The 26228-nt window shown below is 49.3% G+C and overlaps 1 protein-coding gene across 1 annotated transcript in view; it reads right to left on the bottom strand.

Moving 5' to 3' along the window:
* The window catches only part of LOC309341021 (sodium-dependent proline transporter-like), a 32330-nt gene extending 6771 nt beyond the window's left edge, over positions 1–25559 (bottom strand). Inside the window, exons 1-12 of the mRNA XM_081860412.1 lie at positions 25482–25559; positions 16352–16592; positions 12560–12691; positions 11470–11624; positions 10681–10733; positions 10280–10418; positions 8450–8584; positions 5732–5835; positions 4222–4346; positions 2936–3048; positions 1983–2117; positions 842–941 (exon numbers count right to left, since the gene is read on the bottom strand). Of these exons, the coding sequence (XP_081716538.1) occupies positions 842–941; positions 1983–2117; positions 2936–3048; positions 4222–4346; positions 5732–5835; positions 8450–8584; positions 10280–10418; positions 10681–10733; positions 11470–11624; positions 12560–12691; positions 16352–16592; positions 25482–25514 (1465 nt within the window). The 5' untranslated portion in view covers positions 25515–25559. The remainder of the gene's footprint in view (positions 1–841; positions 942–1982; positions 2118–2935; positions 3049–4221; positions 4347–5731; positions 5836–8449; positions 8585–10279; positions 10419–10680; positions 10734–11469; positions 11625–12559; positions 12692–16351; positions 16593–25481) is intronic.
* Positions 25560–26228: the final 669 nt, after the last annotated feature.

The following is a 26228-nucleotide window of genomic DNA, read 5'->3' as shown; positions in this document are numbered from 1 at the left end:
TCTTGGAGCCAAAATAAAAAAGGAAGCGTGCTTTTATGCATTCTTAGTAATTAAACGGAAGGATTCCTGACAGGTGGCTTTGGTCCCACCCTCTGGAGCAGCAGAAAACAAGCTGGCTCCATCTTCCACACAAAAGATACCGTATTTTTCGCTCCATAAGACGCACCTGACCATAAGACGCACCCAGTTTTTAGAGGAGGAAAGGGGGAAAGCCCTGGTTTTTTGAGGTTTTTTGTGCAGCTTATTTTGCAAAGGGAAAAAATCTTGTTTTTATGGGATTCAACTCACAGTTCTGCAGCTTCTTTAGGAAAGGAAAGGGAGCCATTTCTACAGTTTCCAGACAGATAATCTAATCAGCCAGTCCCATGTCACTGGGAAACAAACAGCCTCCGTCTGCAGAACATTCAACAATGGAGGCCTGGGCAAGGGGGCGGAAAGGGAGCCAGCGATCGACCACACATTTGCCCCATAAGACGCACAGACATTTCCCCTTACTTTTTAGGAGGAAAAAGGTGCATCTTATGGAGCAAAAAATACAGTACTTGAAGATGCTTGAAGATGGCTATCGTCCCACTTCCTCAGTCTCCTCTTCTCCAGGCTAAATATCCCCAAATTCTTCTCTTGAAGGCTGAGTTTAAGAGGGTGCGGGGATGACAGACAGAGGTGGGAATTGGCCACAAAATCTTGCTGTGCTCCTCAAAGCGCCAACTGCTCTGCGGGCATCCAAATGCCGTTCCAGGCTATGCCTCAAGTTGGCGGTGCAGCAGGAGGAGAACAGTTTGGAAGCCAGGAGAGCTCTAGAAGAAACAGACTGGAGTGGGGAGGCCTGCAAGGTACTCACCGTAGAAGAAGGTAACTCCGAGGCACATGAAGAGGGCGATGATGATGAGCCCAAAGCTGGTGCTGTAAGAGTCCATGAGGGTGAACCAGTAGATGCCGCCCTGGGGAGGGAGGAAAAGCCACACAGGTGAGAACGGAAAAAGAGCCTTGCTGGATCCAGGTAGTCCACTATCCCGCTCCTCATTCCAAGCTCCCTCCAGTGGCAGGGAGTTCCACAGTTTAACTATGTGAAGGAGGACTTCAACAGGGCAGAGACATTGTGCCCTGCAGCCTTCTTGCGCTCGAATCCCACTTGCCGGTTTCCCTTTGGGCATCTTGGTTCGCTGCTGTGGGAACAAGCTGCTGGACTGGATAATAATAATAATAATAATAATAATAATAATAATAATAATAATAATAATTTTTTTTATATACCCTGCCCTTCCCTGTTTAAAAACCGGGCTCAGGGCGGCTAACAGCTTGATCAAGAATGCGACTTAAAAAACAGCATAAAATACAACATAAATAGATACAACAGCAGAAAGATAACATCTCATGAAACATTTTATGCTCCGTGTATATAGGCACCTTCTTTCTTGAACGGGTTAAAAATCAAAAGCACCCAATCAGTATGATCCTCAGCGCTAGCCTAGTTTCACTGAAGGCTCCTCCAGAGACATGCGAATGGGCAATGTGAATGCCCTCTCATTCACTAAGGTAAAGGTAAAGGGACCCCTGACCATTAGGTCCAGTCGTGACCGACTCTGGGGTTGCGGCGCTCATCTCACTCTATAGGCCGAGGGAGCTGGCGTACAGCTTATGGGTCATGTGGCCAGCATGACTAAGCCACTTCTGGTGAACCAGAGCAGCGCACAGAAACGCCGTTTACCTTCCCGCCGGAGTGGTACCTATTTATCTACTTGCACTTTGACATGCTTTCGAACTGCTAGGTTGGCAGGAGTTGGGACCGAGCAACGGGAGCTCACCCCGTCGCGGGGATTCGAACCGCCGACCTTCTGATCAGCAAGTCCTAGGCTCTGTGGTTTAACCCACAGCACCACCCGTGTCCCTTCTTGTTCACTAGTGCCTCTTAAATAACTCAGTTCTCCATGCCCCCCCCCCGGGCTGATCCTGCAGCCAGACTCTTCTGGCGTTCTGCTTACCTCTGTGATTAGCAGGAGCCCCAGAAGGTAGAAGGCAAAGCAGAGAAGCCCCAGGAAGAGGGCTTTGCGCCTCCAGTCGCGAAGCGAAGGGAACTCGTCCATCAGGGCCGTCGTGATGCCTTCCATGTTCCCAAACTAGAAAGAGAAGCATTTGCGGTTAGGGTGGGGGGAGACCAGTACCCACAGCGCCTCCCCACCCACCATTTTGACCTACCCTCCTCCTTCCATGGGTTACAATTTGACATGCACTTCCACGCAAAATGAAACTGTGCATAATGCACTGGTCCCATCCACTTGCACCATGCACCTTTTTGCCTTGGGCCTGCCAATTATCTGAGCATGCCGCCTCCCAAAAAAGAACACACACACACACACACACACACCCAGGAAGGATCTATGGAACTCCCTCCCACAAGACCACCAACCTAGGTGGCTTTAAGAGAGGATTGGAGAAATTCATGGAGGAGGAGAGGACTATCGAAGGCTCCTAGCCAGGGGCAGTGATGCTTCTGAATCCAAGTTGCTGGAATCCCCAGGAGGCGAGACTTGCTCAGGTGGCTCAGATCCTGCCTGGTGGTTTCCCATAATGGGCATCTGTTTGGCCACGGGGAAACCAGGTGGGCCGCTGGTCTGATCTTGCAGGCTCAACTGGTGTTCTTATAGTAGGGTTGGCCATGTCTGAATGTCTCCCCACCCCAGTTATTGGACTGATGCCTTTAAAACTGTTGTTTCATCTGACATAGCCCAGTGGGTTTGAGCGTGGCGCCGATAACGCCAAGGCTGCGGGTTCCATCTCCGTCTGGGGCAGCTGCACATTCCTGCATTGCAGGAAGTTGGACTGGATTGATCCTTCCAACTCGGGAATTCTGTGATTCTAAGTGAGCGCCTGGCTTCTCTCGCAGAGTCCGGCCAGCCTTGGGCCTGTGGAAGGAGGGGCAACATCTGGAACTGACCAAGGTGTCCACTCCGAGGGTGAAGAGCATCAGGAAGAAGAGGATGGACCAGAAGGCCGACCCCGGCAGCAGAGCAAGGGCTTCTGGGTAGGCCACGAAAGCCAGACCTGGACCTAGAGAAGGATGGAAGGACGGCGAGAGTTGGGGGCCAATAACCCAGATGTGTTTGGCAGCATCAATTGCAGGGCATGGAGGACGATACGATACAATAATCTTTATTGTCATTGTCCCATACAGAACAACGAAATTGAAAAAAATCTACACCAGACATTCAAAACCAACAAGCCTGCTATCCCAGTCTGGTTAGCCCCTAAAAACTTTGATACCCCATAATTTAATACAATATACTCCCATAGAGACTACCTTAAAGGTAAAGGGGACCCTTGACCATTAGGTCCAGTCATGGCTGACTCTGGGGTTGCAGCTCTCATCTCGCTTTATTGGCCGAGGGAGCCAGTGGGCAGCTTTCGGGTCATGTGGCCAGCATGGCTAAGCCGCTTCTGGTGAACCAGAGCAGCGCACGGAAACACCGTTTACCTTCCCGCCAGAGTGGTACCTCTTTATCTACTTGCATTTTGACGTGCTTTTGAGCTGCTAGGTGGGCAGGAGCTGGGACAGAGCAACAGGAGCTCCCCCTGTCGCGGGGATTCAAATCGCCTACCTTCTGATCGGCAAGCCCTAGGCTCTGTGGTTTAGACCACAGCGCCATCCGTGTCCCCCAGAGACTACCTTATAATGCGTTTAAAACCAAACTCACATTTGGACAGAAACTGTTTCTCAGGCGGCTGGTCCTAGTCTTTATAACCCTGTACCTTCTTCCAGAAGGCAGAAACTGAAAGAGATCATTTCCGGGGTGCGCCCTATCCTGCGCTATCTCTGCAGCTTTCTTATGACACCTGCAAGCGTAGATTTGATCCAAGGTGGGAAGAGTGCACCCAATTATTCTCTCCGCAGTCTTTACAACCTTGGAGAGCATTGTTTTTTCCCTGACCGTGCAGCTCCCAAACCACACGCACGAGGCCACACCTGAGGCACCTGGGATTTACGCCCTGGGTGCCATAGCCGCACTTGCCAAGGGGAAGCAGGGTGAACCAAGTTCTGGGTTCGAATCCCACCTTGGTCCTGGACTCCCAAGCACAAGGCTTATTCAGAGAGGAGGTGAGGAAGCGACCTATCCAAGTTCTCTCCATCATTCCCTGCAAGATTGACTCACCCCGCTTTGATTGGCAGGACGTAAGCCCCTCCCAAAACAGACGAGAACCTTCCTCCTCCTCCTGCCTCCCTACCTGAATCTGCCACTTCCCCCACAGGGACCTTCTTCCGCCAAGCCATGTGGCCCAGGATGGAGAAGATGGCGAAGCCGGCGAAGAAACTGGTGCAGCAGTTGCCGATGGCGATGACCAGGGTGTCCCTGCAGGAAAAGACGTGGAGGGAGGGAGAAGGGAGCATTCGGTCCCTCAATTATCAGCGATTCCTGCATTTGCAGGGGGGTTGGACTAGATGACCCTTGGGGTCCCTTTCAACTCTGTAGTCCTAGGATACTATTTGCTGAAGACATGCCTCTTTATCCTGGTCTTTGGCACCTGAGAGATGCATTTAGGACTCACTCTAGCTTCAGTTTCTTTTGATCTGTTTTAACGTTGAATTTTATATCATCATAGCCTGCCCAGGAACCTGGGCTGGGTAATATTATTATCAACCCTAACTCTAATAAGAATTATATTTTTCTAGATAGGTAGGTAGGAAGGTAGGTAGGTAGATGATGATGATGATAGATAGATAGATAGATAGATAGATAGATAGATAGATAGATGATAGAGATAGATAGATAGATGATATAGATAGATATCTCCTTCATGGATTACTGCCTTGTCATGGCGAAGGGGCTTGAACAACTCAGAGAAGCTATGAGCTACATCATGCATCCCAGCAGTGATGTATGGAAGTGAGAGCTGGACCATCAAGAAGGCTGATCACCGAAGAATGGATGCTTTTGAATTCTGGTGCTGGAGGAGACTCTTGAGAGTCCCATGGACTGCAAGAAGATCAAGAAGAAGAAGAAGAAGAAGAGTTTGGATTTGATATCCCGCCTTTCACTCCCTTTAAGGAGTCTCAAAGCGGCTCACATTCTCCTTTCCCTTCCTCCCCCACAACAAACACTCTGTGAGGTGAGTGGGGCTGAGAGACTTCAGAGAAGTGTGACTGGCCCAAGGTCACCCAGCAGCTGCATGTGGAGGAGCGGAGACGCGAACCCGGTTCCCCAGATTACGAGACTACCGCTCTTAACCACTACACCACACTGGCTCTCTCCATTCTGAAGGAAATCAGCCCTGAGTGCTCACTAGAAGGACAGATCCTGAAGCTGAGGCTCCAAGACTTTGGCCACCTCATGAGAAGAGAAGACTCCCTGGAAAAGACCCTGATGTTGAGAAAGATGGAGGGCACAAGGAGAAGGGGACGACAGAGGACGAGATGGTGGGACAGTGTTCTCGAAGCTACCAGCATGAGTTTGACCAAACTGCGGGAGGCAGTGGAAGACAGGAGTGCCTGGCGTGCTCTGGTCCAGGGGGTCACGAAGAGGCGGACACGACTAAACGACTAAGCAACAACAACATATATACATCTATTTATCATCTATCTATCTATCATCTGTCTATCTGTCTATATCTATCTATCATCATCATCATCTATCATCTAGCTATCATCTATCTATCTATCTATCTATCTATCTATCTATCTATCTATCTACAAAGTGTAGATTTCCTTTGGAGCACTCTTAGCCCGACAGTCTCTTACCTGATCACATTGTTGTCAAACTTGTTGTAGGAAGCCATAGAAAGGAGCCCCCCAAAGCCAATGCCAAGGGAATAGAAGATTTGCGAGGCAGCATCATTCCAGACCTGGGGTGGGGTGGAAAGAGATGTTTTTTTACCCAAAATTCACTTCCCACCCCTTCTGTGGAGCGATTTGTGCAACACCGATTCCCCAATTTGCCACCCTCTTCATTTGCACACATTAAAAGCCATGTGGCGCTGCAGAAAAGAGTGTTCCTGAGCATACATTCTTGGGAGAAGGAACAAGGCTGCCGGAACTGAACGGGGGCGACTGACCTGTGATTCCTGTATTGCAGGGGGTTGGACTAGATGCCCCTTGGGGACCCCCCTCCAGCAGTTCTGCACTATAGATCCAGACAGCTGTTGCAGATGGGGCTGATGGGAGCTGTAATCCAAAACCTCTGGAGGGCGTCAGGTTGGCAAAGGCCAGATTAGAAACTCAAATTTTGTAATTTATTTCATTACAGCCCTCTCTTCCTCCAAAGAGCTCCAGGTGGTGAATATGGTTCTCCCCATTTTATCATCACTGTTAGAATTCCTGCTCCAGGACTGCAGTCCTGGGATTGTTGTCTATCACATGACAGTGTATGTTTTGACTCCACGGAGTGGGAAGTGACGGAGACAGGATGTTTGTGTTACTGCGTTCCGTGAAGGGGGACTATTGTCCTTTGTCCTTTTTCTATTTGCTGTCTGATGCTAGAGAGAGGGAGCCAAGTTGCAGAGCTCCGTGTGTGTTTCTATGTAAATAAAGTAGATTAGCCAAAATGCTGAGTTGCTGGGGTCTGTCATGCAAGGTACACAAACTGTCTGTCTGTCATGGAGATCCCTAAGTGTGCCGGTGACGGTTGGCATCGGTCGCTGTGATGTTCGGGCAGAAGAAAGCTTTTGAAGCTCCCGAACGATCGACCAGGAGGGAGAGAACATGCCAGTCGGACACATGTCTCTGTAAAGGTCCTACTCGAGTGTAGGCTGAGCTCCTGACAATCACAACAACCCTGAGAGGCAGGTTCAGCAGAAAGAGGCAACAACTGGCCCAAAGCCATACCCACCGAGCTCCATGGCTGAGTAGGGATTTGAACCCTAGACTCACCCAAGCCTTTTCTGCGGTGGCCCCCTCCAGGGAGGCTCATTCGACCCCTTTAGGCGCCAGGCAAAAACGTTCCTCCTCAACCTGGCCTTGGGCAGATTAATATTCCACAGCCTTTTAAATGTGTTTGTGGCAGGGGGACGAAGGGTTTGTTCTTATTTTTGTTATGTATTTTGTGTTTTTATATTGTCATTTTATGTTGTGAACCGCCCTGAGAGTGAAGGGTGATACAAATTTAGTAAATAATAACGCGTCCAGAGGAGGGCAACCAAAATGGTCAAAGGCCTGGAAATGATGCCTTATGAGGAATGGCTAAGGGAGCTGGGCATGTTTAGCCTGGAGAAGAGGAGGTTAAGGGGTGATATGATAGCCATGTTCAAATATATAAAAGGATGTCACATAGAGGAGGGAGAAAGGTTGTTTTCTGCTGCTCCAGAGAAGCGGACACGGAGCAATGGTTCCAAACTACAAGAAAAAAGATTCCACCTAAACATTAGGAGGAACTTCCTGACAGTAAGAGCTGTTCGACAGTGGAATTTGCTGCCAAGGAGTGTGGTGGAGTCTCCTTCTTTGGAGGTCTTTAAGCAGAGGCTTGACAACCATATGTCAGGAGTGCTCTGATGGTGTTTCCTGCTTGGCAGGGAGTTGGACTCGATGGCCCTTGTGGTCTCTTCCAACTCTATGATTCTATGATAATAGGAGTCCTACACTCTTAACCACTGCGCCAAACTGGAACTCTCTGTGAACATGAAAGTTGGATTATCCGTGCTGCCTGTCCTGGACTCTGCATCGCAGACTACTACTTCTACTACCACCACTACTAATTTATTATTTATACCCTGCTCATCTGGCTGGGTTTCCCCAGCCACTCTGGGTGGCTCCCAACATAATAAAGCGATAAAACATCAAACATTAAAAACTTCACTAAACAGAAGTTTTCTAAAATCAGATAGTTGTTAATAATAGTTGTTAATAATAAATACTAATAATAATAATACAATGGTACCTCGGGTTACATAGGCTTCGGGTTACAGACTCTGCTAACCCAGAAATAGTGCTTCAGGTTAAGAACTTTGTTTCAGAATAAGAACAGAAATCGTGCTCTGGAGGCGCGGCAGCAGCAGGAGGCCCCATTAGCTAAAGTGGTGCATCAGGTTAAGAACAGTTTCAGGTTAAGAACGGACCTCCGGAACGAATTAAGTACTTAACCCAAGGTACCACGGTAATAATAATAATAATAATAATAATACCCTGCCCATAAGGCTGGGTCTCCCCAGCCACCTTGGGTGGCTTCCAACAAAAGATTAAAAATACATTAAAACATCAGTCATTAAAAACTACAGTAGTCCATCAAACATTAAAAGCTCCCCTAAACAGGGCTGCCTTCACATGTCTTCTAAAAGCCAGATAGTTGTTTCTTTCCTTGATATCTGATGGGAGGGCGTTCCACAGGGCGGGTGCCACCACTGAGAAGGCCCTCTGCCTGGTTCCCTGTAACTTGGCTTCTCGCAGGGAGGAAACCGACAGAAGGCCCTTGCAGCTGGACCTCAGTGTCGCACCCCCCATCCCCAAGAACCCCCCTGCCAGGCGTACCTGAGCACTGCTCAGCCGGCTCCAGTCTGCGGAGAGGTAGAATCGCACACCCTCGATGGATCCCTCCAGAGTGGCTCCTCGGATGATCAGCACCACTATGACCACGTAGGGGAAGGTCGCTGTGAAGTAGACCACCTGGGTGGGGAGACAAGGGACAGGCTCTGAGCGGGGTGTGTGTGTGTGTGTGTGTGTGTGTGTGTGTGTGTGTGTGTTAGGATATTGATATTCTGTTCCACCTTAAAACAGATGGGTGGATTATTATATGTCACATGTCTGTTTACACTCCACCACAGCTTGCTGGGAACTTCCGTTTGTGTGTATAGCTATTGCTTTTGCTGCCTGCTCCTGGACACGAAGAGGAGAAGACATGTTTTTTCCTTTGTCCTGATGTATGCTGAATAAAGGTAAAAGGTAAAGGGACCCCTGACCATTAGGTCCGTTGTGGCAGACTCTGGGGTTGCGGCGCTCATCTCGCTTTACTGGCCGAGGGAGCCGGCATACAGCTTCCGGGTCATGTGGCCAGCAGGACTGAGCCGCTTCTGGCGAATCAGAGCAGCGCACGGAAACGCCGTTTACCTTCCCGCCGGAGCAGTACCTATTTATCTACTTGCACTTGACGTGCTTTTAAACTGCTAGGTTGGCAGGAGCAGGGACCGAGCAACAGGAGCTCACCCCGTCGCAGGGATTCGAACTGCTGACCTTCTGATCGGCAAGCCCAAGAGGCTCTGTGGTTTAACCCACAGCGCCACCCGATAAACTGCCTGTAAATATGCTCTCGCAGTCATCTCCTGCCACTTCTGTCTGCGCAGGGTTATCTACTCTGCTGATTAGAGCGTGCTCCAGCTTCTGAAGCTGTGGGTCGCTGTTTCACGCTGAGCCAAGGGACTGGAGGTCGCCCAGCTTACCGGCCGGTGGGCTGGAGCCAGCTGGGGGCTAGCAAATTGCCCCCATTTTGTTGGATGCATCCCAACAGCCAGCCCCAGACCCCCCCAACAGGAGTTCAAGGGAGGGGAGAGCAGGGGAGGCAAGGGACTGACACCCCCCCCCAACTTGGGCACCCAGAGCCAGAGCCTTAGCGAGGGAGGGGGAGATGGACAGGTGATGACTGACAGCATTTGGGGGTGGGGCAGGAGATGGCAGGTGATGAGGGAAGGGCCGTAGCTCAGCGGCAGACCATTGGCTTGGGATGCAGATGGTCCCGGGTTCAATCCACCTACAGTGGTACCTCGCAAGACGAATGCCTCGTAAGACGAAAAACTCGCAAGACGAAAGAGTTTTTCGTTTTTTGAGTTGCTTCGCAAGACGGATTTCCCTATGGGCTTGCTTCGCAAGACGAAAACGTCTTGCAAGTTTGTTTCCTTTGTCTTGCAAGTTTGTTTCCTTTTTCTTAAAGCCGTGCATTCACTTCGAGGAGCAACTCATGGCACGCGGTGTGGTAGCCTTTTTTGAGGTTTTTGAAGACTTTGGTGATTTTTGAAGCTGTTCCAAAATCCGTGCTTCGCAAGACGAAAAAATCGCAAGACGAAAAAAATCACAGAACAAATTAATTTCGTCTTGCGAGGTACCACTGTACTGGAGTCTTCAGGTATGGCTGGAAGAGACTCCTGCCTGAAGGCCTGGGAAGCGGTTGCTGCCAGCCAGTGCAGACAACACTGGCCTAGGTAGGCCATTGGTTTGACTCAGTATCAGGAGATATGACTGGCAAGTGATTTGGTGTATAATATACAGTTGTCAGCATGGGGGGAAATTATGGAAAGTGGATTCCGAATGATGAGGACTAGAAATTTTGTATGTCTCTCACAGATGTCCCCCCCCCCGCAAGTCGCTCACCTTTCCTGAGCTGTGGATTCCCTTGAGCATGCACAGAAAAATGACCAGCCAGGCAAGCAGCAGACACAGAGCCAGCGGCCATCTCACGGGGCCAGGGTCACCCAGGCCGGTGCTGTGGACCACGCCAAGGACCTGTTCGCTGGGAAGAACAAGCGGAAAGGCTGGAGACAGGAGGCCATCGGGGGGGGGTCGCACTCTATCCCCAACCAGCCCCCTTTCTCCATGCCCAGCCCAAAACAAAACCCAAAAGAAGTCCAGCTCGGCCCCCTGTTTCCCCCCCAGTGGCCAACCTGCAGGAACGGCAGTCAGGTGGTCAGCTCTGAGCTCCCTCACCTGGGTAACCCCAAGGGGACCTTCAGGGAACAACAACAACAACATTGGTAAATAAAAACAGCACTCACTTCCAGAAGGCTTCGCTGGCGCTGACTCGAGAGGCGTTGCCCCAGGATTCGTTCTGAAATGGTAGCGAAGCAGTTGAGCAAAGCGCATTTGCACGTTCTCTGCCTCCGCATTCAATCCCCAACAACAACTCTGCAAGGTGGCTGAGAGGCAGTGACTGTCTGGCCCCCCCAGAGTCGCCCAGCAAAGGCAAGTTCCTGCCCTGCACTTCGCTGACCACCGAACCTGTTCCCCAAGAATTTCTGCTGCGGGAAGTGGCTCATTGGTGCGACAGAACCCTTTGCAGAGGGTTGGGCTAGAAGACCTTTGGGTTCCCATAACTATAAAGTTATGTTTCCAGGCAAAATGTTGCACAGGATATGATACAATACAACAATAATCTTTATTGTCCCATACAGAACAACGAAATTGAAAAAAATCTACATCAGACATTCAAAAACCCACAAGCCTGCTATCCCAGCTATCCCAGCCTGGTTAGCCCCTAAAGTCTGATACCCACATAATATACTCACATAAAGACTACCTTACACTGCGTTTAAAACCAAAATCTCATTTGGGTAGAAACTGATTCTCAGGTGGCTGGTCCTAGTCTACATAACGCTGGACCTTTCTTCCAGAAGGCAGAAGCTGAAAGAGATAATTTCCAGGGTGCGCACTATCCTGCGCTATCTCTGCAGCTTTCTTATGGCACCTGGGAGCATAGATTTGATCCAAGGTGGGAAGAGGGGTGGGGAGACCCTCTCCCAGACAGACAGACACACACACACACACACCCTGCTCCCCACGTGCACCTGCAACTGGCAGAGGTGGGCGTTCTGTGGGGCATCGCAGGACCAGGGCAGGGGGCTCTGCAAAGACATGCCCAGGTAATAGAAGGTCCAAGCTATGATGATGTTGTAGTAGAGAGAGACCAGCGAGGAGACCAGCAGCATTCCGATCCCAATCCCTGCAGAGGAAGAAGAGGGGAAATCAATCGTAGAATCATAGAATGGAAGAGTTGGAAGGGACCACGAGGGTCATCTAATAATAATAATAATTTATTATTTAACGTCTTTCCTTCTGCAGTATTGGATGGCAGGTTGAGAGGAGTTCCCTACCAGGACAGACTTTGCTCGTGTGCCTAAGGCATTGATTCTATAGAACATATTTTGCTGCACTGTGCGAAATATGAGCAAGCCAGGGCTGAACTGATATTACCCTTGCTGGTACCTTTCCCAGTAAAATCAGAGGCTCACTAAGTCAGGTTCCTATTGGAAGACTGGACAAACGCTAGAACATTAGCAGGGGCAAAGTTTTTATTGGTGGTTGCAAGAACCAATGATCCCTATCTTTAAGTCTGAACAAAATGCTTGTTTAACCTGGAGGTAGGCTGTCTGAATTGTGCATTGCTCAATCTCTCAAGAGTCTCCTCCAGCACCAGAATTCAAAAGCATCCATTCTTCGGCGATCAGCCTTCTTTATGGTCCAGCTCTCACTTCCATACATCACTGCTGGGAAAACCATGGCTTTTACTATACGGACCTTTGTTGGCAAGGTGATGTCTCTGCTTTTTAAGATGCTGTCTAGGTTTGCCATTGCTTTTCTCCCAAGAAGCAGGCGGCTTTTAATTTTGTGGACAAAGACAAGAGGAGCTACACAGGGTGAAATGCCCACCAGGTATGCTCAGGTATGTTGCAGATTTAGCTGCAGTTAGTGGCTGGACACAGGTATTGAAACCCAGAGTCTTGAAAGGGTTACAGGATTTGTCCTCAAGGGACGGAAAACCACGCCCCCCCCAAAAAAAAACCCTTCAAGGTGATTTGCAAGAGAGATAAAGGAATCAATTGATCACTATGGAAATACGAACAGCAATACTTTTCAAGCTGCACCTGAGAGACCTACCTTTCAAGAGGGGGCAGCACTTCCAGACGGTGATGGGTCCTGCGGCGCCATATTGGCCCAGGCTCAGCTCCATCAAGAAGAGAGGCAGCCCGGTGAAGAGAAGCATTATGGCATACGGGATCAGGAACACCCCTGAGGGACGCAAGGCAGGCCTTTAGTCGGGGATTGGGGGCGCGAACCCCAAAAACTGTGCATGGCTTAATACGACTAAGCAGGACAACTGATTCCCCCTTGTTTTAAGCAGATGTTCAGGACTGGTGCCGTGGGTGAGCAGTTTTCAGTTTGGGAATAAGACCAGGAAGAGGAGACATGATCGAAGTTTTAAAAATTGAGCATTGCAAGGAGAGAGCGGACAGAGGGAAAGTTTCCTCCTTCTCCCATAATGCTAAAAGTTGTGGATGTCAAATAAATAAATAAATAAATAAATAATTTGTACCTCGCGCATCTGGCTGGTTTTCCCCAGCCACTCTGGGCGGCTTCCAACAAAGATTAAAAATACATCAAAATGTCACACATTAAAAGCTTCCCTAAACAGGGCTGCCTTCAGATGTCTTCTAAATGTCAGGTAGTTGTTTATCTCTTTGACATCTGGTGGGAGGGCATTCCACAGGGCAGGTGCCACCACCAAAAAGGCCCTCTGCCTGGTTCCCTGTAGCTTTGCTTCTCGCAGTGAGGGAACTGCCAGAAGTCCCTTGGAGCTGGACCTCAGTGTCTGGGCAAAACAATGGGCATGGAAACGCTCCTTCAGGTATAATGGGCCGAGGCCGTTTAGGGCTTTAAAGGTCAACGCTAACACTTTGAATTGAGCTCAGAAATGTACTGGGAGCCAAAGTAGGTCTTTCAAGACCGGTGTTATATGGTCTCGGCGGCCGCTCCCAGTCACCAGTCTAGCTGCCGCATTCTGGATTAGTTACAGATAGGTAGCCGTGTTGGTCTGCCATGGTCAAAACAAAATAAAAAAAATTCCTTCCAGTAGCACCTTAAAGACCAACTGAGTTAGTTCTAGGTATGAGCTTTCGTGTGCATGCACACTGAAGAAGTGGTATCTGAAGAAGTGTGCATGCACACGAAAGCTCATACCTAGAACTAACTCAGTTGGTCTTTAAGGTGCTACTGGAAGGAATTTTTGCATTCTGGATTAGTTGCAGTTTCCGGGTCACCTTCAAAGGTAGCCCCACGTAGAACGCATTGCAGTCTAAGCAGGAGATAATTAGAGCATGCACCAATCTGGCCAGACAGTCTGCGGGCAGGTAGGGTCTCATCCTGCGTACCAGATAGAGCTGGTAGACAGCTGTCCTGGACACAGAATTGACCTGCGCTTCCATTGGCAGCTGTGAGTCCAAAATGACTCCCAGACTGCGCACCTGGTCCTTCAGGGGCACAGTTACCCCATTCAGGACTAGGGAGTCCTCCACACCCACCTGCCTCCTGTCCCCCCAAAACAGTACTTCTGTCTCGTCAGGATTCAGTGAAGCTGAATGTGGGGAGATTCAGAACAGAGAAAAGGAAGGACTGTGGAACTCTCTGCAACAGGAGGCAGCAATGGCCACCAACTTGGATGGCTTTGAAAGAGGATTGGGCAAATTCATGGAGGAGGAGAGGGCCAGCGATGGCTCCTAGTCACAACGGCTATGCTCTGCCTCAACATACAGAGGGCACCGGGTTGGCTAAGGCTGGCCCGTTCCTCTTTGCAATGCATCAAGCTCAAAAGGTGTTTAGCACCTCCAGCTGCATCTGCCGGAACATCGCTCAAGGGCGGAAACTGCAGAGATGTTGGTGACGAAATGCAGAAGGATTTCCCAAGATCTGGAGCCTGGGGCCTGGTTTGTTGCAATTGCCAGGGGCCTGCACTTTCAATTTCTCCTTTATATTCTGGAGGTTTGTGGAACTGCCCGGTGGGATGCAGAGAAAATACCCGCCACTCTCGGGACCTGCTCTCTGCTTTGCCTTCTGAAGTTTAAGACCATTGGAGAAAGGATGTTTTGCAAGTCTTTCCCTGTGTGGTCCATTTCCCAGAAGAGGAGCAGCCTTGGTGTGCTACCAGCGCAAGCTCAACTGCAGCTGCTTTAGGGTGGCAGCACCAGAAGGTACGATAGAGGGGTGGGGGAGGAAAAGGGGGGAAAAGGGAAAAAACCCCGCAGGAACTCGCAAGACATTTCGTCTTGCGAAGCAAGCCCATAGGGAAATTTGTTTTGCGAAGTGCCTCCAAAACGGAAAACCCTTTCGTCTAGCGGGTTTTCCGTCTTGCAAGGCGTTCGTCTTGCGGGGCACCACTGTAAATTCAATAAATAAATTGTCACAGCCACCCAGGTGGGTCCCAGCTCACGAGAGACCTTACTCCGTTGTAGTTTACTTACAGGAAAAGTTTATTGAAGATAATTGCTTCTTTCACAGTTCAGCATTGTGGCTGTACGTCTGTCACGTTAGACCGCCGAAGTCCCCCTCTGACTCCTCCCCTCCTCCACACCAACTTAATAGCCTGGCTCTAGACCACCTCTTCCTCTCCTTTCTTTTCCGCAGGGTCTTTCTGCCCCCCTGGGTTCTCTCTTTCCGGGATTCGCCTGAGGCTGAATCCTCTGCCGCCTCCTGCCCCCTCCTTCTGGCTTTGGGGCCGGGCTCCTCCTCTGAGCTTTCCCCACTTCCGCGCGCCTCTATGTTTGAACTTGGCGCGCGTACGTTGCTTTTGACCTTTCCTTCGTCCTCTATACTGCCCCCTGTTCCACTCTCTACCCTTTCCGGCTGAACACCTTGCTCCAACCCCCTCTCTCTGTTTTCTCCTGTTCCTCCTCCCTCCGAGAGGCTGACAACTCCACCCCCTTTACTCCGTTCCGGCTGAGACCCCTCTGACAGCGTCTGTGCTTCACTGGGCTTTCTCCCCTCCTTCCCTGACTTTTCACAGCTTCTCTCTTCTCCTGCTTTTCGCCTGATCATGCTAGCTCCCTTTTGGGAATCCTCTGACTCACTGCTTAGGCTCATAGATTCCCTTCGAATTCCGTCATCTTCTTCCTCGTCTCTCTCTCCCTCCTCCCACTCGCTTTCCGTCTCCTCTGCCATCTCCTCACTTCTCCCAGAAACCCTGACATAAATACTGTATTTGTCGCTCCATAAGACACACTTTTTTCTTCCTAAAAAGTAAGGGAAAATGTCTGTGCGTCTTATGGAGCGAATGTGTGGTCCCTGGAGCCAAATTGCCCAGGGGCAAAAAGCAGATCATGCTCTCTTTTTTTGAAAGAGGGAAGTGGGTGTTGAAACAAAGCCACTGATGGCAAGTGATCAGGAGGGAGATAAGGCACACTAGCAATAAAGGAGGCTGCCTGGGAGGGGGAGATAAAAGCCCATGGATCCTCAGGATTTTTGCATTGGGTCACCTCAAATTCACCATCAGATCACATAGCATGTCCATGGCTACAGCCTGCACCCAAAAAATCACGCATCCACTGTTGCCTGGGGCCGCAATGGCGCAAAAACGTGGTTACAAAGCACGGATCCACATGGATCCTCAGGATTTTTGCATTGGGCTACCCCAAACTCACCATCAAATCACATGTCTGTGGCCACAGCATGAACCACAAAAATCACATATCCACTGTTTCGTTCAGAATATTTTTTCCTTGTTTTCCTCCTCTAAAAACTAGGTGCATCTTATGGAGCGAAAAATACGGCAAGTAATAAATGACCATGGAGCTCAGGCAAGGACCTAGCTCCTCACCCTCTGCCTCAGGCTCTCCAGCTGTCACCCTGGGGACTAGAAGCATGAGGCGTCTCTTTGCCAAGAGCATCCGAGCCACTCACCGCCTCCATTGCGATAGCAGAGATACGGGAACCTCCACACGTTGCCCAGCCCCACGCAGTACCCGACGCAGGAGAGGAGGAACTCATACTTCCCTCCCCACGTCCCCCGGGGCTGGCTGGGCTCAGGGACCGGGGTCACCGGCTGGATCTGGAAGGAGAGCTGGCTCTGGGCGGGACTGGCAGGAGACGGGGGGACCCCCTCCAGGGGCGCCCCATTCATCAGGATGGCACCTCCCGGCGGCTGGAGGAGAAAGAAGGAGGGTCACCGGAAATCGAGGCAGGAAGGAGGCACTGCAAAAAAAGGCTGCAGCATTTCATTTCGGACTTTTTTTTTTTTAAGTGTATCTTCATTGATTTAAAATAAATACATTTATGGGAAAACAGACAAACAAACAAGCATGCAATCAAACAAACAAACAAATAATGGAGAAATCAAACAAACCACAACATACGAAACAACAAAATTAGTATAACATCACTTATAATCCTTTTATATAAATAATTTTTATTAATTTTCCAACACAAGTATACAATTTTATCGAAATTTCCACAAATATAGTTCTTTTTGAACTTCCTTCAGCTTCTCTGACAATCATCCATATTTACCTCTCAATTACGCATTTCTCTGATTATATTGCCATTAAACTTCCCTCCCACTTCTATTTCTTTTTAACAATATATCTCGACTTTCACAGTTCCTCTTGAAACCCCGCCATCGTTGTTTGCACATCACATATTCTTTTCAGATATTCAACAAATTTCCCCCATGATACTGAAATCAATTATAAAACTTATAAAGAAATTAAAAATGACTTCCAATTAATCTCACTGTACTTTATCAATTAACTTATACCGCACAGTTGCATATTTCTTATATAGTCTCTTTTTATCTCCCTATTAACTTATATTTATACAGTCTAGTTCTGCCAAGATGTTTCCTTTTATACCATAGTTTGTAAAGTATTCTTTAAAGATTCTCCACGCCTTATAGACCTTTTGTTTTGTTCCTTCCTGTCACCTTCGCTAGCTGCAGATATTCTACCATTAGGTTTTTTAGTAGCAAGGAATTGGGAAAATACAACAGTACCCAATACAGCATTTTGGACTTTTTAGCTCAGTGGAACAGTCTCCCTCAGGAGAGTGTGGACTCTCCTGCCTCAGAGATTTTAAAGCAGAGGTTGGGTGACCATCTGTCAGGGAAGATTTGGCTGAAATTCCTGCATTGCAGGGGGTTGGACTAGATGCCCTCAGGCTCCCTTCCCACTCAACAATTCCTGGAGGCCATGGATTATGAAATAATACGCAGTTGAAAAAGTTGACAAGAGGAAAAGTTGTCAGGAGTTCAGCTTACACTTGAGTAGGACCCTGGCAGAGACACATGCCTGACTGGCATGTTCTCTCCCTCCTGGTCGTTCGTTCGTGAGCTTCATAAGCCTCCTTCAGCCCGAACATAGAATCATAGAATCATAGAGTTGGAAGAGACCACAAGGGCCATCGAGTCCAACCCCCTGCCAAGCAGGAAACACCATCAGAGCACTCCTGACATATGGTTGTCAAGCCTCTGCTTAAAGACCTCCAAAGAGGGAGACTCCACCACACTCCTTGGCAGCAAATTCCACTGTCAAACAGCTCTCACTGTCAGGAAGTTCTTCCTAATGTTTAGGTGGAATCTTTTTTCTTGTAGTTTGGAACCATTGCTCCGTGTCCGCTTTTCATCTTAGCGACCGATGCCAACAGACATTGGCACACTTAGGGATCCGCAGAGTCTTCGCAGCTTGCGTGACAGACCTCAGCAACTCAGCATTTTGGCTAATCTACTTTATTTACATATTAACACACACGGAGCACTGCAACGTGGCTCCCTCTCTCTCTAGCATCAGACAGCAAAGAGAAAAAAGGACAAAGGACAATAGTCCCACTTCACGGAACACAGGAACACAAACATCCTGTCTCCATCACTTCCCACTCCATGGAGTCAAAACACACACCAGCATGTGATAGACAACAATCCCATGACTGCAATCACGGAGCAGGAATTCTAACACCATGGAGGGGAGGGTGCAGGGCTGTTTTTAGCATATGTGCCGCCCAAAGATCCGCCCAGTTCCTTCAAATTTAATTTAGCCCCCGAATTAACTTTTATTATGCTTTTGTCAGACACGACGCTTGTGCCTCATCTCTTGTTTACGAACGGGGGCGGGGGGGAGTATTTCTTGCTTAGCATTCGTCGTAAAATGCAGAAAAAATGCAGCTCACACCGGAATTCATAGTGTTTTGGATGCCTAACCCCAACCAGTCGAAAACATCTGGAGAGCCCCACAGCTTACTGAAAGAAGGCAGCAGTGGAGCAACCCTGGGAGCCCAGCAAATATCTCTGGTCTGTTTCGCCAGCTTCCTGTTTTGCACCCGCTGCGATTCCCAGAAGTGCCGGGCAGGTCATGCTGAGGGCACCCTGTTGACTCCTCGTGTGGTTGGATCCAGACCACAAGCCCATAGCAGTTCCCAGGAATGAGGTTTCATAACCTGGCGGGTTTAGAGAGCCGCTGGATTCCACAGGTGCAGCAAGAGAAGGGTGGCTTTGCACCCTCAGAGAAGAACTCTGAATCACCCCACCCTCCACCCATAATATAACGATATATTTTAGTGATGCAAGATTGGGGGTGTGTGTGGAATGTATACATTTCCATTTTTTAAATTTGTGCCATCTGTAAAAAACAACTAAAATGACACCAATCCAGTCTGACTAAAACATATTTCGTTCATTTTTCTTGCCATAGTACAGTGAACGCTCGGGTTGCGAATGTGATCCGTGCGGGATGCATGTTTGCAACCTGCAGTGGCGTGTCTGCACACACACAAGTTGCAATTTGGCACTTCTGCGCATGTGCAAAGTGTGATTTAGCTCTTCTGCACATGCACAACCGCCGAAACCTGGAAGTAACCCGTTCCGGTACTTCCAGGTTTCGGCAGTCCACAACCTGAAAAAACGCAAGCAGAAGTGTCTGTAACCCGAGGTATGACTGTATTTAACTTGCATTCTTATACTTCAACTAATCTAAAACTGTATAATTAAAAAGAACACTGTAAGTAATTATTTTAAGAGAATTTCACAAAAACTCCCTTATATGTGGAATGGGGAAAAGACCAAGACTATGATCAGGTTTCCTTTCCATGTATTGATTTCAAAGGTTTCCAAAAGGTATCCAGATTACATTTTTCCTGGGAAGATTTCCAAAAGCTAAATTTACAAAAATTCCACACCTCAGTTGCTTTACCTCAGTGCCTTCTGTGACTTCATTTGGCCGATCCTTTGGGGGAGGGTTTTAAATGGAAGTTGGACGGCCAACTCTCTGGGAACTTTATCTGCAATTCCTGTGTTGCAGCAGCTAAGTAGGCGGAAGAGGTTGAGGCATCACTGACGTTAAAATGCACAAGGGGGAAAGCAGACAGGCTCTCGCCTTTGTTGTTGCACAGGGCACTCCCCAAAAGCGTTTCACTCTTTCAAACTTTTGTATTATCCAGGCAAGTTTGAATTTCCACTCGGGCGCAACATGCGGTGGGCCCCTTCCGCCAGTCATCATCGCTCGGCCTTCATTAACTTGGCCTTCATTTCCTCCAAGGAAATGGGTGATAAAAGCAGAGAATGGAGAATGGCGAACGCTGTGTGCCGCCTTGTGCTTCCCAGAGAATAAGATGAGATTGAAATGCAGTTAAACCCACCAACAAATATTAGGTCGGAGTGAAGCCTCGGCGCTGAGAGCGTGTGGCACAGTGCAGAGACTGCCTCTGAGCAAGTGCAAAGTGCCTTTCCCTCTTCACAAATTAGATGCACCGTGTATCCGGGTGTGCATGCCTGAGACCCGGGCGCTGTCGGAGACAGGACATATGGTTGGTATACAGAAGCAGGCGGAGCGAGGGGTCAGGCGGGAGAGTCTGTCCATGACCCTGTCACCTGGATAAGTCCAGTAAGTGGCTCAACAGGCTAGTCCTGTGCATTTGTAGATACTCTGCTGTCAGAGGCAGCGATACCTGCAAGTATCTGTAGCTGAGAGTCCTAGGAGGGGCAGGGCAGCGCTGCTGCTGTGCTCCTGCCGGTCCTGATTTCGGGCTCCGCTTGGGGGCATCTGCTTGGCCACTGGAAGAACAGGATGGTGGACTGCAGGAGCCCCGGGCCTGATCCAGAAGCTCGGCTCTTCTTATCTCTTGCGTCACCGTTTAAAGCTCAACCCTTGAATGGTTGTGGCAGCTCAGAAGAACTCAGCTGCGTGACCAGGCCAGTGGTCCGTCTAGTCCGGCATCCTGTTCTTACAGGGGCCAAACCGTGGGAAACCTGCAAGCAGGATTCGAACACAAGACCAATGCTCTCCGCTCCTGTGGTTTCCAGCAACCGGCATTCAGAAGCATGGCTGCCTCCGACTGCAGGCGCAGAGTTGAACCATCCCTAGCTGCCTCTGCGCATCCTTCTGAATGTGCATCTAGGAAGAGCCTGGGTCTAGGCTAAAGATGCCCCACGGAGGACCTTGAGGTCCATAAATAGCAACACCCTAGTGGTCCTGGGCCCTAAGGAAGTCAGATTAGCCTCCACCAGAGCCAGGGCCTTTTCAACACTGGCCCCAACTTGGTGGAATGCTCTGTCTCATGAGACCAGGGCCCTGCGGGATCTGATTTATTTCTGCATGGCCTGTAAGACAGAGTTGTTCTGCCTGGCCTTTGGCTTGGAGCCAATTTGATCCCCTCCCCCTCTTTCCTTTTTCCTTTCTCCTTCTGTGATGGAACTCCTATTTGGGGACTTCCCTGGCTTTTTTCTGGCCCATGTAGGAGCAGTCTGGATAGTTGGCCTTGGTGAAGATTTGACGTTTTCATCCCCCCAAAAGTTTTTGATTTGAGTTTCTACTGAAATGAGGCTGCATTTTAATGTTGTTCTTAATCTTGATTATAAGTTGTATTTTAATCAATTGTTTTTACTTGGTGTTAGCCACCCTGAGCCCGGTCTTGGCTAGGGAGGGTGGGGTATAAATAAAATTTATTATTATTATTATTATTATTATTATTATTATTATTATTATTATAGACCTGTCTAGAAAGACTCACAGAAGTGCAGAGTCGGAAGGGGTCCCCGGGTCATCTAGTCCAACCCGCTGCGATGGAGGAATCTAGTCTGGCATTCTGTTCACACAGTGACTCACCCGATGCCCCCCAGGGAAGACTGCAAGTGGGGTGGAGGTCTGTGGGGGTTTCTTCCAGCTGGGACCTCCTGAATCCCTATGGATTCAGCCAGGCAGAAGAGCCTTGGAAGGGAAGATTGGTTTCGCAGCCTTGAAGATTTGCCGAGAGCTTGCCCACTCTCCTTACTGAATAAATGGGGGGGGGGTTTAGCTGTTTTCCTTGCTGCGCCAAATGAAAGGTGTTCTGCTCCCATTTGTGGAAAGGGGCCCAGCTGAGCTGCTGAAAGGCAGGATGACGCGTCCCATTTTCAAAGAGCCCTCGTCATCCCATTTTCAAAGAGCCCTTGCTGCGTCCAAGTTACCAAACTTCAGAAGAGGAAACAGAGCCGCTCTCGAAAGAGCAACAGGCTGCCCGGTTAACCCTTCAGTCCCAGGTTTCCGGTGAAGGCATACAAGCACCGCAGCGAGGCAGGGGACCCCCGCTCCACTCCCCCCAGGCTCCTGGGGCAGAAAAATGATGCGGACTTGGTTCAGTTCCAGCAGCCCATCCTCAACTCTCTGCAATGCCCGGGAGAATCAGTCACCTTGGCAGCACCACTGCACCCCTTCTGGTCACAGAAGCCAGAGGGAAATGTCTTGGCTCAGGCTGACCAAGAAAAAGATGGACAGCAAAGGGTTGAGGGGCCAGGGAGACACGCCAACCCAGATTATTGGATCTTGTGGCCATTTAAAGCCCTTGAATCTGGAAAGGGGGGCAGGTGCCAGTCTAGGAAAGGAGGGCCTTCTCTGTGGCAGCCCCTAAGTTGTGGCACTCGCTTCGCGCAGGTGGCATCCTCATCACTCAGGTTTCAGGGAAGGCGGAAGGCTCGCCCCTTGACCCCAGCTGTTGACATCTGAGACGTGTATTTTAAGGACTTGCCTTTGTTCTGTCATTTTGTTTTAAGGTATTTAAAAAAAATATTGTCCAATATTTTTTATTAGTTTAACAAATTTCTATCAAATCAATACAAAATCACATCAATTTTTCCGTTAAGTTGACTTCCCACTCGTCAATGGGTCCCTTCTTTTCTCTAATTACTGCTTTATAAAAATAAATAAAAAATAATGTAACATAAAGCAGGAAATATTGTAACAATATTGTATTGCATCTTACAATAATATTGTATCTTAATATTAGGATTGTTGCCCTCTTTAGGTGAAGGGCAGGTACTAAATTGCAACAACAATAATTTGATTGGATTCTGGGCTCACGAGTGGCAGAACAAATCAAATATCTTTAATACGGTCAATGACCAGAAAGCAATTTATAAAAATGACATTATAAGTAGTATTGTGCTACAAATAGCAGTGGAGATATGGCCAATTCACAGAATTGGTGCTTATATTTATAACCAGGTTTCGGCTTTTAAGGTTTAAAAAATTCAGTTCAAATGTCACTACTGTTTATTACCGTTCCTTCGGTGTTTACAATTTGGACTCTGTTGCTGACATCATTGCTCGTCTTATTCTTGTTGCAATGTAACAGTACTTTGCCACAGGCCTGATGGTTTCGGGCTCTTTGTCAGCTAAGAGGTGTCTGATATAGGTGTCGTCTGTACTATGAGGTATTTTCCTCAGAATCTGGGCTCACGAGTGGCAGAACGTTTTTGGCAAGATCTGCTGCAACCATCTCTTGCCTTGGTTGAAGTTCCGGCCTCAATTTGGGAGAGCAAAAACAAGCAGCAATCTGTTTTCACCACCTACCCAGGATATTTGCACCTGACCAAGTAAGTGACCAGCTCCTTCTCACAACCCCTGGTGCAGTTTCTGGTGCCTCACCAGAAAACCTTTAAAGTGCAGAACTCTTTCCTATTTGCACGTGAGTAAGCTCTCAATTAAAGCTCTGGTTTTCCCAGTAGTGATGTATGGAAGTGAGAGCTGGACCATAAAGAAGGCTGATCGCCAAAGAATTGATGCTTTTGAATTCTGGTGCTGGAGGAGACTCTTGAGAGTCCCATGGACTGCAAGAAGATCAAACCGATCCATTCTTAAGGAAATCAGCCCTGAGTGCTCACTGGAAGGACAGATCCTGAAGCTGAGGCTCCAATATTTTGGCCACCTCATGAGAAGAGAAGACCCTGATGTTGGGAAAGATGGAGGGCACAAGGAGAGGGGGACGACAGAGGATGAGATGGTGGGACAGTGTTCCCGAAGCTACCAGCATGAGTTTGACCAAACTGCGGGAGGCAGTGGAAGACAGGAGTGCCTGGCATGCTCTGGTCCAGGGGGTCACGAAGAGGCGGACACGACTAAACAACAACAACAATGCTCTCAATGGTTTGGGCCAGGGCTATTTGTCAAAAAGTTCTTCCTGATATTTAGTCAGGATCTTTTCTTGTAACTTGAATCCATTGCTTCGAGCCCTACCCTCCAGAGCAGGAGAAAACAAACTTGCTCTACCATAATAATAATAATAATAATAATAATAATAATAATGATATCTTTATTGTCCGGGTGATATCTAAAGATGGCTCTCGTATCTCCTCTCAGTCTCCTCTTTTCCAGGCTAAACATACCCAGCTCCTTCAACCGTTCCTCATCAGGCTTGGTTTTTCCAGATCATCTTGGTCGCCGTCCTCTGCACATATTCCAGCTTGTCAACATCCTCCTTAAATTGTGGCGCCCAGGACTGGACCCAAGACTCCAGATGTGGTCTGACCAAGGCAGAACAGAACGGGACTATGATTTCCCTTGATCTGAACCCTAGATTTCTGTGGATGCAGCCTAGAATAGTCTTAGCTTTTGTTTTTGCTGATGTTGCATCAAACTGTTTCTTACCATCTCTTGCATGTTGGTTTTGCTTGCTGGCTGCTTTGGATAGATGTTTGCCCAGGAAAGCAACTTAGCAACGTTTTAATTAAAAATAAATAAATAAAGGGAGACAAGCTGGCATTCTTAAGAGAGGCAGGGCTCCCCAACACAGTACGCCGGAGTCAGGCCAGATGCAACAACTTCCATGTCGGGCCCCTGTCCTGCCACCCCCTCTCGCATAACACAGGTGGGATAGCAGAAAGGTGCAGTAGCAGGAAGTTAGATGAAACTGAGGGAGCGACGCCCTGCCTCTCCTCTGACACAGATCTGTCGTGATTCTCCTAACAGATCCTCAATAACAGGCTGGGTGTGCCACGCGAGGAGCTTTTACGGTTCAGATCACAGCCGGGCATAACGAAAGGTGGAGCTGGGCTTCCACAGGTGGTGTGAACAGGTGAGAAAATCAGCAGCAGGAAGGAAAAGAACCACAGGACTGTAGAGCTGGGAAGGGGCCCCCAGGGTTCATCTATTCCAGCCCCCATAATGTAGAAATCACCGCTAAAATAATCCCTGAGAGATGGCCACGCAACCACTGCTTTAAAAGCTCCAGTGAAGAAGAGACCCATCTTTTGGCCGAGGCTCTTAACAGCCAGAAATTTCTCCCTAATGTTTATCTGGAATCTCCTTCTTTGGAAAGGGGAGACTCTGGAGAGAAGTCTGGACTGTCCAGGGATTTGGGTTCCCCGCCCCAAGCTGGAAGAATCCTGACTTAGGAGAGAAATTGGACGCTGCTGGGGCTCATCTCCATTCTGGGCTCTGAGGTAGGAGGTCTCTGCCCCGAAGACCATCCAATCTTGGCTTAGGAGGGGGCAAAAAATAGGCTTGGGGTTCCTTTAAGGCTGTCAGGTGGAGAGATTTTGGGGGCAGAAGCGAGAAGCGACCCCACCATCCAAAAAAAAAAATCCTTCCCACCAGCTGCGCCAGGGGGCGTTTTGCGCGCAGTTCCTCACTAGGAGAGATCAGGCACTCTGCACATGCCCAGACGCTCTCGGAAAGCGGCTCCGAGCTGCTACTGCAACCGCCCCCCCCCCCAGCAGCACCAAGGGATCCCGGGGCACCCCCCTACTCCAGCCCGGCCCGCTTCAACCACTAGGTGAGGCTTCCCCTTCACTCACCGGGGCGGCTGCCGGCTGAGCCGGGGTGTGCATGGCGGCGGCGCTTCGGCCCGACGGGGCCCCCTGGGCGCGGCTGCCCGGCCGGAGAAAGAGGAAGCCGGGCGGGGGCGGGGCCGGGGCGGGGCCAGCCGGGCTCACCTGCCCGCCCTCGGCTCACCTGGGCCGGCGGAGGCTCCTCCTCCAGGGTGGGAAGCTTCTCCCAAGCTTTCTTGGGAAGGAGAATGAAGGCTACCCGGAGGAGAGGCAGCGTGGTGTAGTGGTTAGAGTGTGGGGTTGGAGTCCGGGAGAGATCGGGGTTCAAATCGGACACCCCCAGGTTCTCCGGGGGCGCGCATGGGCCGGGCACTGCTTCTCTGCGCCTGGTCTACCTGGCAGGGTCGTGGTGGGCATTCAGTGTAAGCCCCCACTTTGAAATCCTGGGAGGAAAACGGTGGGCGGAACATGCAAGTGATCCATTTGGATCCATAAGCACCCGCTGCTCCCCAAAATGTATGCAGGGGAAGAAATGGAGGCAGTGAGAGATTTTACTTCCTTGGGCTCCATGCTCACTGCAGATGGTGACAGCCGTCACCAAATTAAAAGACGCCTGCTTCTTGGGAGAAAAGCAATGACAAACCTAGACAGCATCTTAAAAAGTAGAGACATCACCTTGCCAACAAAGGTCCGTATAGTTAAAGCTATGGTTTTCCCAGTAGTGATGTATGGAAGTGAGAGCTGGACCATGAAGAAGGCTGATCGCCGAAGAAT

Source organism: Podarcis erhardii (assembly GCF_964252035.2).
Source record: "Podarcis erhardii genome assembly, chromosome: 4".
NCBI classification, from domain to species: Eukaryota; Metazoa; Chordata; class Lepidosauria; order Squamata; family Lacertidae; genus Podarcis; species Podarcis erhardii.
This window is presented reverse-complemented; position numbering and strand designations above follow the sequence as displayed.